Below are 13,446 nucleotides of genomic sequence, written 5' to 3'. Positions count from 1 at the left end.
ATGTGCACAGAACAGTGATTTGACAATTGTATACATTATGTAACACTTAGCCTGATAAATACAGCTACCATCTGTCACCATACAGTTATTACAATATTATGGACTATATTCTTTACGCTATCCTGATGACTACCACTTCTAACGCACTCCCCTGGGTTCTAGATGGGGTAGAGTGAAAACTGCAGCTTTCACATTCACGGCATTTACCTTGTTTGTTTATATCATAGTACAAATGTGTTTAAATTGAAAGAAAAGGAAAAGGACAAAACCTCGTGGCCTGTTGGTTGGTTCTGTGAGGATCTATTTCCTTACATTTCAAATAATGATATCAGAATATAGTTGTATGTTGAAGTTAACATATTAAATTGCTCTCAAAATTAAAAATCAGGAAAAGCTGCCCCAAAAGGCCTCTGATGATACTTTGAGCACCAGTTACTGGCTTAAGGGATCAAATTTGTCTTAAACTAAAGCTGTAGCACATATAAGGCTTGCAGCTGGAAGGTGCCATCTTACGTATCAGAGAGAATGAGGGTAAAGCAAATCTCTCCTCTGTACCCCTGGGCAAGCCTGTTTCTTCCCCAACGAGCCAATGACCTGGATGCTGATGGATGGACAAAGTGTAGGGCAACCTCAAAAGGGAACTGCAGTGTAAGAAGAAGGGACTTTACTGGGGCTTCCCCTTGTACTTCCCAAAGGAAAGGTCTTCCACGGAGGCTTGGGCAGTGCTGGCCAACACATATAGGACTGGAGGACTCAGTCAGTGACTTAGGAACACAGACAAATCTAAAAGCATGTCCTGAGCAGCCCGGGTGGTTCAGCGGTTTAGCACTGCCTGTAGCCCAGAGCATGATCCTGGAGACCTGGGATGGAGTCCCACGTGGGGCTCCCTGCATGGAGCCTGCTTCTCCCTCTGCCTGTGTCTCTGCCTCTCTCTCTCTCTCTGTGTGTGTGTCTCTCAGGAATAAATAAAAGTTTTCAAAAAAATAAATAAAAGCTTGTCCTATGACACACAAGTGAAGAATAAATTAAAAAGCTATTTAATTAATCAAAAGGCAAGCAAACAAAACCTTGGGACTTTACTTGTACCCAATAGATCTCCTTCACCTGGCCCTCTGCCAACATCCACGCTGCCCTGGAAGTTTCTGTCCTGCAGCCCTGCTCACCTTCCCAGGAAAACCTGTCTCCTGCAGGAGGAAGACTCACTCCCTGGGCCCTCTCAGAGTTCCCAGCCTTGAGCGCTGTCCAAGGATCAGCCAGGTGAACAGATGTTCCCCTCTCTGCTAGATTCTTTTGCTCGTAATTGCCAGTTGTCCTCACCACTCCTAGCTGTTCGTTTTTGACATTAATCCTTGCACTGTCCCCGCTCACTTACCTAGATGAGTGGGGAAGGACACCCTAAGAATCTGGTTTGGCCTTAAGCAAGTAAAAGTCATCATTTCAAGGCACTGCTCCAAGTCCGTGCTACCAAAGCGTGGCCACCAGAGGAAGACAGTCCCGCAGCTTGGAAGGGCAGCAAAATGAGTCCCCACACCTCCTGTTATTTTTAAAAAGCCTCCAGGAAAAACAGGAGCATGAAGGAAGGACTGTCACAACTCTGCAAAATAGCGTAAGTGAAATCTCCGCTAACAGCAGACCTGCAGCTCAGACAATATTTAAGAAGACACGCCAGTTCCTTAAACTGCCTTTGAATTTTTGGGTCCTTGAATATATATTGGTCGTCCTTGGGGTTAGTTTGTGGACTTGCCAACGGTTGTCCCCAGGTAAGCACCGAATTCTACGAAGAGTCAAGAAAAACTCTTTTCACCTGACAGCAAATAGGTGAGAGAGAGCAAAGGTCACCAGCCTTACCACAGCAAAGCCAGCAGTGGCCGTTTCTGCCACACCTGCCTGTGGCCTTCTGGTCTAAATGACACAGGCCTCGGGGAACATGTGCCGTGGATGATCTTCTCTATGAAGTCCCTGAGGTGGGAGGGTTATGGTCCCCAAGGCAAGTGGGCATCAGTAGTTAGAGGACTACATTCACTTCAGGTGAAAGCATGAAAATCGGGAGCAGCAAGATTTCCCTTACTCGGGGATGGGACCCCAGGACAGGGAGATGGAGCACAAAGTGGACAGGGATGCAGCTGTACACACACACTTTTTTTTTTTTAGATTTATTTATTTATTCATGATAGACATAGAGAGAGAGAGAGAGAGAGAGAGAGAGAGAGAGAGAGGCAGAAACACAGGCAGAGGGAGAAGCAGGCTCCACGTCGGGAGCCGGCCACGGGACTCGATCCGAGGACCCCGGGGTCACGCCCTGGGCCAACTGGGCCAAAGGCAGGCGCTAAACCGCTGAGCCCCCCAGGGATCCCCCAGGCACACTTTTATTAGACGACAGTTTCCTTGAACTCCCAGGATCCTTCTGCTTAAAAAACCCCATTGGAATGATTTCCTCCTACACTGTACTCGCCCCTGGTCCTCCCTCCCATCTGCAGGGGGTGTTTCACCTGCAGGGCCTTGTGCAGCTGGGGGAGGGGGGGAGCCAGTGTCCTTTCCTGTTGGACAGTGTTTTCCTCCATCGCATCCCTCTTCATTATACTAAGGTATATACTGCTTGGTTCCATTAAAAAAAAAAATCTTTATCCTCCTATACCGTAACCCTGACCTTTCTCCCGCACGGACTTGTAACCCGTAGGGCATAAACTATCTTCTTGTTATCTATTTGTTATTGCATCGGATATTTAAATGGGGAGGGGTGGTGGTGGTTGGGGGGGAGGAAGGGGGGAGGATATTCCCCTCCAGGAGAAAGAAATCATTGCATGGGCTCGGTCCACAGTTACGTAAACCGCAAGGTCTGTTTGCTGAGTCCTTTCACGAGGCAGGTGACGCTCCCCCCCGCGATCAACGTTGCGGGAATCTTTGAGGTCGATGATGCTTCCACGTTCACCTCCCGCTACCGAGGATCCGTCTATTGAAACCAAAGGGCTGAAACGAGACGTGGCGGTGGGGGGGGGGGGGGAGCGGCCTGTGGCTCCTCCTCCGACCCCCCCACCCGGGATGAACAGGACGCAGTGTTTCCCCCCTGCCCCCGGGAGGCACTATCCTTGCAGTGTCGTGGGCGGCTTTGACAGTCTTTCCTTTAGGGTAATTTTTTTCTCCTAGACTCCCACCCCCCCCCCCGCCATCCATCCAAGGGCTGCTGCGGCTGCTGCTCGCGCGGCCGGCGCCCCGGCCCGAGGACGCGGCGGATCGCTCGGCGGCTGCAAGCGCAGGGCGGGCTCGGCGCCCCCGGAGCCCCCGGAGACCCCGGAGCCGCAGCGGGCGGGGCAGCGGCGGGGGCGGGGGGCGCGCGGGCCGCCGCCAGATGTGCCGGGCCCCCGCCGCGACGCCGGCCCCCCGCAGAGGCGCCCCCGCAGCTGGCGGCCTCCGAGGCGGGAGCGCCCGCCCCGCCGAGCGCGGGCTCCCCGGCGGCCGGCGCGGGGCTCGGGCCGGAGCGCGGCGGCGGGAGGTTTGTCCCCGCGCGCCCGCCGTACCGCGCGGCCCCGGGGCCGGGGAAGCGGCGCGCGGCTGAGATGGGCGAGACCATGTCCAGGAGACTCAAGTTCCATCTGGGCGGCGAGGCGGAGATGGAGGAGCGGGCGTTCGGCAACCCGTTCCCGGACTACGAGGCCGCCGCCTCCGCGGGGCCCGCCACCGGAGGGGCCGAGGACGCGGGCTGCGCTCGCCCCCCGCCCGCGACCGACGAGCTCGGCCTCCCTTTTCGCGACGACGGAAAGGTGAGTCGGCGGGTGGCGGGGCCTCGGGCCGCGCGGGGGGGGCTGCCGATGGTCGCGTCCGCCGGCCCCGCCCCCGAGGCGCGTGACGTCAGCAGCCCGCGCCCGGCGCCCGGCGCCCGGAGCCCGGCGCCCGGCACCCGCGGGCCCTTCCTCCCCGAGGCGGGCTGGGTGGCGTCCGCCGCGTCCCTCCGGCCGCCGCCTGCCTGCCGCTGCTGCCGTCGAGATGCGCGCGGGGCTGGGGGGCGCCGGGGGCGCGCGGGCCTGGGGGGCGCGGCCTCCGGCGTCGCGGCCGCGGACGGGCGCCCCGTCAGCCGGGTGGTGCGGAGCGGCCGTGGGCGCCGACGACGAGGCCGCGGGATGTCGGAGCAGAAGCTCCCTGGGTGGGGCCCGAGGCACTCCGGGGCCGTCCGCGCGACGGCCCGGGTCCGGTAAGAGCACACGATCACCTGCTAGGTTGCAGGGGGCTCGGTTTTTGTTTTTGTTTTTGTTTTTTTTCCACTAACGTCGATGTTCCAAGTCTTTTTTTTTTTTTTTTTTTTTTGGTGTTCCAAGTCCTAGTTCTCCCCGCTTCGCTATGTATTTTGTACTTTTACCGGCAGTCACAAGTAGCTTATGAGTAAAGAAAGAGGTTTTCTTAAATCTGGAGAGGAAAAAATAAAATTAAAAAAAAAAAAGGAATCAGCACTGTTTCAAAGAAAAAAGTCGCAAAGGAAAAAATATATTTATTTATTTATTTACTTATTTACTTACTTATTTATTTATGATTTTATTTATTTATTCATGAGACACACAGGCAGAGGGAGAAGCAGGCTCCACGCAGGGAGCCCGACGTGGGACTCGATCCCGGGACCCTGGGGTCACGCTCTGGGCTTAACCGCTGGGCCACTTGGGCGGCCTGGAAAAAAATATATATGTATATAATCATCCTCCATTCATTTGGTTCCGTGTTGTTAATTCTTGTTCTGTCTGCATACTGGTTTTTGTTTTGTTTTTTTTTTTTCCCATTAGTTCTGGAAAATCTTACCTAGTTACGTTTTACGATCTTAAAGTCCTGTACAATCTGTGTTCTGGACGACTGGTTAGGCTTTGTACCCTCAGACCTTCTCCGGAGACGAAGCACGGTTGCAAAAGCATCAGAGTAAATCCATGACTGTAAATGACGAAAGACTGAAAAAGTGACCATGGTTAAAAGATGGGACGAGAACTCATTTGATAAAGAAATGTGATTATTTCCGTGCTGTGAGGCAGTTTAGGGTAATTGGACGTACTGGTCCGTATATCCCTACACCTACACCTGTTGGGGAGGAAGACCTTCCGTCGCCCTGTGGTCCTTCGAGCTGGATTTAGAATCAAATTGACATGAGATTAACAGGAGAGAAATCAAATTTCACAGGTGTACTTACAGGGAATCCATGCAGACAGGACATTCCAAAGGCGGTGAGGCAACGGAAGCTTATATGAGATAAGCAGAGGTTGGGGGAGGGGGGGATTGTCTGAGGACACCAAGGGGAAGAAAAGCCATTGCCAGAAAGCTAAAGGAGATGTTTGGAAAAACAAAGTTGCCCTATTAGGCAGATAAGTTCCTTAGGTAAAAGGGTGGGAGGTCTCGTCATAGCTCTCTTCCTGTTATGGGGTCTCCTTTCCTTTATTTTTATTTTTATTTTATTTGTTCAGGCAGAGGGAGAAGCAGGCTCCATGCTGGGAGCCCAATGTGGGATTCGATCCGGGGACTCCAGGATCACACCCCAGGCTGAAGGCAGGCACTAAACCGATGAGCCACCCAGGGGATCCCCATGGGCTCTCCTTTCCAATGAAAATGTAGGCAATTGTGAGGGAGGCAGAGCTTTTCCTGTATCTGCTGGGTTTTGCTTACTTTTTTTTTTTTTTTCTTTTTTATTAGAGAGCATGGCAGGGTGGAGGAAGCTGGGGGAGAAGTAGCAGCAGCAGACTGCCTGCTGAGCAGGGAGCCCAGGGTGGGGCTGCATTCCAGGGCCCTGGGATCAAAACCTGAGCCACCCAGCCACCCAGCCACCCCTTGAGTTTTGAGTTTTGGTTACTTTTAACTCAAAATGTTCATCATGCCAAAGTGGCCCATTTTGGGGCTGCCTCCCCTTGGCCCTTACCTACCCTAAAAAGGTTTATCATCATTTATTTGTCAGTGCTTCCCATGTAATTTAACATAACAAATAAAAATATCTACTTTTACCTCTCCTACAAGGTGAGAGACAAATCCTTTGAGATTTTCCAGGGACCCTCAGAGAAATCTAAGTTGTTTTGATGTCAAAGACACCATTTAGAACTTGGTTTTGAAAGTTATCAAAATGTCAGAAATTTTGAACATAGATTAATAGGATCACAGATCATTATGAAATAATACTTAGTGGTTCACATAACCAAAGGACAACAGACGATTTTAAAGGCAAATCCAGAAGGTAACCTAGTGGGGAACAAAACTTCACTCTTGTAATATTGAAGACTCAATTCTTGCAAGTAATCAAAGTCCTGCTACAGATAAACATTAAGCACAAAAAATTACTTTGGTAAGACACAGAGTCTTTGCTTTCTGGACCGATTACTTAAAACATAAAAACAGACCTTTCACATCCTTTCTGTAGACCCAACAGTCCAAGGAAAGCATGTCCTTTTAACAGGGAGAAAACCAAATTCTAATTTTGCATGTGTATTTTTGATATTTAGACTCCTTCTTTAAAGACTTAAATTCATTCCAGCCCTAGCCCACTTGATCACACAAAAAATTCCTTTCCCAAGACTCCTTTTCCACAGCCTTCTCATCCATTCAGGTTTTACCTCTTTCTTATTCTGGAACAACCTGTCATTTTACTTTAGGACACACACAGACTGGTTTTCTTTAACAAAAAACCTATTTTTCATATCTTTCCTTATTAAAAAAAATACATTGTGCTTTTTCTTAGCCTACTTTTAATACAATTGTTTCCTTTTAGCCTTGTTCTATTAGTCTTAATGACATGTATCGATAAGAATTCTTAACCCATAGGGACATTAATTTCTAGTGAAAACTAAGAAGTAGACAATTATGGATTCTGTTCCACAAACATTCTGTGAATTTGTTATTTAATGAATACATTTCACAATTTCTAGAAGTAAATTCTTCCTCATTGTAAATTTTTCAATGTGGCAAACCTATTTACCAATGGACCCCAAGTATCTTTAGTTCCTTTGTAATAAGAAGCCGAAAGATAAACATATGTTCAGTAATCAGTGTCTCAGAGTTTCAGCACTTGGCACGTATCATCCTAGTCTCCTAGCCTGTTAAGATTTCTGCTGAGAAATTCACTAATATCCTACTGGAGGTTCCTTTGTAGGTTATATATAATCTTTTCTCTCTTTGTGTTGTGTTAGAAGGTGAGAGAGGGACAGTAAAGTATCTCCCAACTGGAGAAGAGACTTTGAGACTGGGAAACAAAGCAGGTGACTTTATACAGTTTATAGAGTTTTATTCAGGGGCACTTACTGACAGGGGTTTGGGTGAAGGACGTCTTTCCTGATTGACCTATTCATTCTTTAGTAAGATGCTCTTTAATCTCCAAGTATTTGAATTTCTTCCAAAATTCCTCCAAATTTCCTCTTCTTATTGAGTTCAAGTTTCAAAACATTATGGTTTGAAACTATGCATGGAATAGTACCAGTCTTCTGATATTGGTTGAGACCTGATTTGTGACCAGTATGTTATCTATTCTGGAGAATGTTCCAGGTGTACTCAAGAACAATGGGTATTCTGTTGCTTTAGGATGGAATATATCTGTGCAGTCCGTCTGGTCCAGTGTGTTATTTAAACTCCTTGTTTCCTTGCTGCTTAAATAACCTGTCCATTGCTGTGAGTGAGGTGTTGAAGTCCCCTACTATTATTGTATTGTTATTAATGTGTTTCTTTGATTTAGTCGTTAATTGGTTGATGTAACTGACCCATCCCAACATAGGACCATAAATATTTACAATTGTTAGATCTTGTTAGATAGACCGTTTAAGTATGATATAGTGTCCCTCTTCATCCCTTACTATAGTCTTTGGTTTAAAAGCTAATTTTCTTTTATAAGGATTGCTACCCTAGCTGTCTTTTAAGGTCTGTTAGCATGATTAATGGTTCTCTACCTCCTCACTTTAAATCTGTAGGTGTCTTTTTGTGTAAAATGAATCTCTCATGGACAGCATTTGGATGGGTCTTGCTTTTTTAATTCAGTGTGATACCCCGTGTCTTTTGATTGAAGCATTTAGCCCATTTACATTCAGAGTAACTATTGAAGGATATGCATTTAGTGCCATGGTGTTGCCTGTAAAGTCCCTGTTTCTGCAGATTGTTTCTGTTTATTTCTGGTCCGTGTTATTTTTGGGCTCTTTCTTCTCTTATAGGATCCCCTTTAATACATCATGCAGAGCTGGTATAATGGTCACAAATTCTTTTAATTTCTGCTTGTCCTGCAAGTTCTTTATCTCTTTCTATTCTGAATGATAGCCTTGCTGGATAAAGTATTCTTCATTACATATTTTTCTCATTTAGTGCCCTGAATATATCATGCCAGCCCTTTCAGACCTGCCAGGTCTCTGTGGATAGGCCTTCTGTCAGCCTAATGTTTTTACCCCTGTAGGTTCAGAACCTCTTGCCATGAGTTGCTTTTAGGATTTTCTCTAGGTCTGAAATTTGCAAGCTTCCTTATTATATATTGGGGTATTGATCTGTTTTTATTGATTTTTTAGGAGGGGTCTTTTCTACCTCTTGGACTTGAATGCCTGTTTCCTTTCCCAGATTAGGGAAGTTCTCAGCTGTGATTTGCTTAAATATACCTTCTGTCCTTCTCTCTCTTTTTCCTCGAGGACCCCAATAATGCTAATACTGTTTCATCTTATGGTATCACTGATTTCTTGAAGCCTCTTCCCATGGTCTATCAGTTACTTTTTCCTCTTTTCTTCAGCTTCCTGCCTTTCCATCAACTTGTCTTTTATGTCACCTATTTTCTATTCTGCTTCATTTACTCTAGCTGTTAAAGCATCCAATTCAGACTGCATCTCAAAGCATTTTTAATTTCGACCTGATTAGGTTTTATTTCTGTACTAAGAGATTCTCTGGTGTCTTTTATGCTTTTTTCAAGCCCAGCTCGTAACTTTATAATTGCTATCCTGCATTCCATCTCTGACATTTTCTTATATCCATATCAGTTAGATCTGTGGCAGAGAGTATTACCTCTGGTTCTTTCTTTTGTTGTGAATTCCTCCTTCCAGTCATTTTGCCTAGAGAGGAATGGATGAACAACAAGACAAAATAAAAATTATCAACCATGACTCAAGTGAAATACACACTAGACAAATCCAAAGAGGTCAGAAGCCAAAAAGAAAGGAAAAAGAAATAAGAAAGGTGGACAAAACAGGGTGATCCACTTGGTCCTGGGTTTATTTTGGTCCGTGTGTTAGAAGACATTAAGTCCCAAAATTGTAAAAAATGCAAACTTACATATATACAAAAATAAAGTTGAATACAGTGAAAGGAAGCCAAAAAATAAATCTATAAAATGTAAATGTAAAAAAATGAAAGTTAAGACTTAAAAACAAAGAATTGATAAACTAGTTGATAAGGAGAAAAAGGAAAATTTTAATCTGAAAGATAAATAAATGAGAAAAATCTTCAAATTCTATACAGTATTTTCCCCAAGCGCTGGAGTTTACAGTCTTGTGTGCTCTGTAAACTTGATATTCCCTGTTGTTCCAGCTGGTCTTCTCGGGGAGGGACCTGCTGTGCTGATTCTCAGGTATCTGCCTGGGCAGAGTTGCACCGCCCCTTGCCAGGGGGCCAGGCTCTGTGTGAGTTGCTACTGGTTGTTCTATGTGGCTCTTGTTCCCTGAAGACTTTCTGAGCCTCTTTAGAGGATGAAAATAAAAACGGCCAGGCCTGATCTCCAGCCCCAGAGCTGAGAGATCATGGTCCCCTTTCTTCAGTAAACCCTCAGGGATAAGCAGTCTTCACTTCTGGTGCATGCCCACACTGATCCTCCCCGGGGGAAGGTGAAGGGTGGCAGTGTTTCTGTTCTTTGCAGGGCTCTCAGAGGGAGAGCTGTCGCTCAGTCATGCCTTGGTTCACAGTTTATGGCAAACTGAGCTGAGAGGGCCCCCCTCCCCACCCCTACTTGCTGACCCTAACTGGTTTCCCTGTTTCAATGCTTGGGATCTCTGCCAGCTTAGGCACCCCCATTCTTTCTGAGACCCCAGGGATCCTGAGACCACACTGTCCTACCTAGGATCCTGCCCCACTTCACCACCTGAGCACCTTTTAGGCTGGGATGTCTCTCACTGGAGCAGACTTCTAAAAGTTTCTGATTTCATGTTCCTCAGCTGCATCACTTTCTGGTAGCCGGCTTATGGAGGTTCCCTCCCTTTCCCTGTCAGTTATTTCTTGATATCCCCTCAGATTCACTTCTTCGCACTTCCTACCTTGCAAAAAGTGTCACTTTTCTATTTGTAAAATTCCAGCGATTCTTTTCTTACATCTCAGGTTGAATTCATAGGTGTTCAGAATTATTTGATAGTTATTTAGCTAAATTTAAGGTACCAGATGAAGCAAGGTCCCCTACTCTTCCCACCTTCTTGCCTCCCCTCTGTCCTTTCTATATTTTCTTGTAGCTCTAAATTTCCTTAAGCAGCCATTTTGAATTCGTTATTGGATAAATCATACATTTTCATGTGTTTGGGTGTGGTTAGTGGAAGATTATTGTGATCTTCTGGCTATGCCATGTTTCCTTGATTTTTCATTAACCTGATGGACTCCAGAACACATTTGCAAGAACTGTAATCTTTTGTGCCCTCTGCTCTGGGAATCTTGTATGCCACTGCCCCAAATTTCCTCTTTTCCCTAGTCATGGAACTCTCTCTCAGTAATGTTCTGGATGCCATGAGGAAAAAAAAAAAAAAATGAGTCTCTTCAAGCAGAGTCCTGCAGAGATTTGAAAACTGGGCATTCATTCAAGGGCTCTCTCCCTTTTCCCCATGGAGGTAACAGTAGGCCATCTATTTAATCCTATAATGTTCCACCTTAGGGAAGAGATGATGCTAATAAAGACAAGGTCTTACCCAATTTAATGTATACAAACTCATTTTTTGCTCTTTAATAGACTGAACTTTTCCTTTGAAAATCTGCACTTCCCCAAAGGTTTTCTGATCTGAAATTGATTGCTCAGCTCATGGTTCTGTATGTGCTCTCAGATCACTGCTGGGGTAGGGTGGTAGGGGGCAGGGGAAACAGCTAGTCCAGTCTCCTGTAGGTTCCACAGCCAGTACCAGAATCTCTGCTTATTTCCAGATAGACTGGTGGGCTAGACCTGCCACAGGTCCCTTGGTGTAACGTGTTGGGTTCGACAACTCACGCAAAAGCACTTCTATTTGTAGATGGATGCCTGATTTTTATTGTTAAAGGGAGGACAAAAACAAGGGATACCTAATCTTAATGCTGCAGTGATGCTGATGTCACCCTGGTTTAGGTCTTTAATGTTTATCTATTAATTTTTTCCTGAATGTACACAAGAAGTTTCTGGTTCAGAGATTTATTATTTATCAGACAGACCATAACCTACCTGTAAGTGGCTCCATGTGCTTCAGGTCTTCCCTGTGGGACAACACAATGCACCCAGGTCAAATGTCCTCCATACACAAAGTCTATGTGTTGTAGGCAAATAATGAAGAAAATTAACTTCTCTCTGCTTCTTACAAATGGAAAAGAGAAAATTGTCTTCCCTTTTCCTTCTGGGAGAGTTTCATTGGAAATATTATACTCTGAGTCTTTGGAATGTAAATAAATCTCTCTATGAAAAATATAAGCCTGTTTGTCTTCAGTTTTGCAACTCTGAAACGTCTCCCTGTTCTAGAGCTTCATCCCCCTGAAACATAAACACGTACCTCCTGGGTTCAGTAAACCTCTCTGGACTTCTTACAGCATATACAATTGTAACTTAATTTCTAATACTTGCTTTTAGTTTAAAATCCCAAATTTCAGTAAAATCTTCCCTGACAGCTCTAGCTGTGCAGTAACACAAAAACATGTCCCCCTATGAGACTACAGAGAAAATTTCATTTTAACAAGTGAGTCCATCAGTAAAACGCTTCAGTCATAAATTTGTGCTAATAACAGAACTACAAAATACAGGAAAGCAAAAGATAGACATTAAAGGGATAAATAGAAAATTCTGTGATCATAGTCATGGATACTTTAGCAGTTTCTCTGGCAGCAGATTTTTTTTTTACATTTTTTAAAATTTAAATTCAGTTTGCCAACATATAACACCCAGTGCTCATTGGCAGCAGATTTCTAAAAAATCAAATACATAAAAATCTGACCACTATCAACTACTTATTTAAGGATATTGCTAAATTGCTCTTGAGAAAGACTACCAGTAAATAAGAATACTTGTTTCCTTAGCTCTTAGCAGCCTTGGGACTTGATATTTTTAAATTTTTTTATTATTATTCTAATAATGCAAACTATGGTACTTTTATTTATTTGCATATCATTAATTGCTAAGTTAACCTTTTTTGCATGTTACTTGATTTTTTTCTTTTTTTTTTAAGGTACATCAATAATTTTAGGTCTATTTTGGTATTGTGGTCTTTTTTTTTTTTTTTTTACTTAAAATGTTTAATATTGCAGATATTTCCCCCTTGTCATTAATTTTTAAGTCATCTTTCTCACATTCTTTAAATTATAGAAGTTAACATGTTTGTGTAGTCAAATCCATCTTTTTTAAATGGTTTTTTACTTTGGTTTCTATAACTAATTTTTTGTAATCCTGCCAATGCCTTATAGTCTATATAGGGCATTATCTTATTTAAAAACTTACCATATAAAAGCAAGGTAGACACCTTCTAACCTATAAAAGATTGAAGTGGGCCAGTTAATACAATTTTTCTCTCTTATATTCTGACAACTTAGATTATTTTTTTTAAAGATTTTATTTATTTATTCATGAGAGACACAGAGAGGCAGAGACACAGGCAGAGGGAGAAGCAGGCCCCATGCAGGAGCCCAATGTGGGACTGGATCCTGGATCCCCAAGACCATGCCCTGGGCCAAAGGCGGTGCTAAACCGCTGAGCCACCTGGGTTGCCCAACAATTTATTTTATTTATTTATTTATTTTTTTTGCCCAACAATTTAGATTATTAAAGTATTCATTACAGTATTGCCATATTGTTATGCAATTTAAATATCTATGTTCTTTTGGTTCTCAGATTGTTCAGAATTTCACAAAGCGAATCCAGACCAAAATCAAAGATCTTCTACAGCAAATGGAGGAAGGGCTAAAAACAGCTGATCCCCATGATTGCTCTGCTTATACTGGTTGGACAGGTAAGAATGTGGGATACAAATAATTGGTATGCACTATTTTGTGATTATAAGAATTTAAAATTTTTCTTCTTTTAAAATGGTGAGATTTTATATTCTTTAAATGAAATCTTGAACTTCTTCAGTGACAAGATGCTTCGGAGTTTTATTTATAAGGAAATCTTTTCTGCTTGAAGTTTGATATTAAGTATATATATTTTTATAGCATTATTTATTTGGCCCAATATATGGGTATCTCTGAAAATGCATAATAAGAGAAACTTGCCCTGGGGTCAGTTTTTTGTTTGCCTTTATTACTTTGATCTTTGCAACAAGTTGTAGGATATGA

The 13,446-nt window shown here is 44.2% G+C and overlaps 1 protein-coding gene and 1 long non-coding RNA gene across 2 annotated transcripts in view; one reads left to right on the top strand and one right to left on the bottom strand.

Moving 5' to 3' along the window:
- Nucleotides 1-3,525: 3,525 nt before the first annotated feature.
- The window catches only part of LANCL2 (LanC like glutathione S-transferase 2), a 48,700-nt gene continuing 38,779 nt past the window's right edge, over nt 3,526-13,446 (top strand). The window contains exons 1-2 of the mRNA XM_072791687.1: nt 3,526-3,758; nt 13,004-13,121. Coding sequence (XP_072647788.1) covers nt 3,555-3,758; nt 13,004-13,121 — 322 coding nt within the window. The 5' untranslated portion in view covers nt 3,526-3,554. The remainder of the gene's footprint in view (nt 3,759-13,003; nt 13,122-13,446) is intronic.
- Nucleotides 4,472-4,913, bottom strand: LOC140613182 (uncharacterized). The gene is made up of 2 exons (XR_012014348.1): nt 4,783-4,913; nt 4,472-4,653 (listed from the first exon to the last, which is right to left on the bottom strand). It is a non-coding gene; the product is annotated as an uncharacterized lncRNA (long non-coding RNA).

The sequence above is a fragment of the Canis lupus genome, chromosome 21 (assembly GCF_048164855.1).
Source record: "Canis lupus baileyi chromosome 21, mCanLup2.hap1, whole genome shotgun sequence".
Classification (NCBI taxonomy): Eukaryota; Metazoa; Chordata; class Mammalia; order Carnivora; family Canidae; genus Canis; species Canis lupus.
The sequence above is the reverse complement of the archived record's forward strand: the minus strand, read 5'-3'. Positions and strand labels throughout refer to the sequence as shown.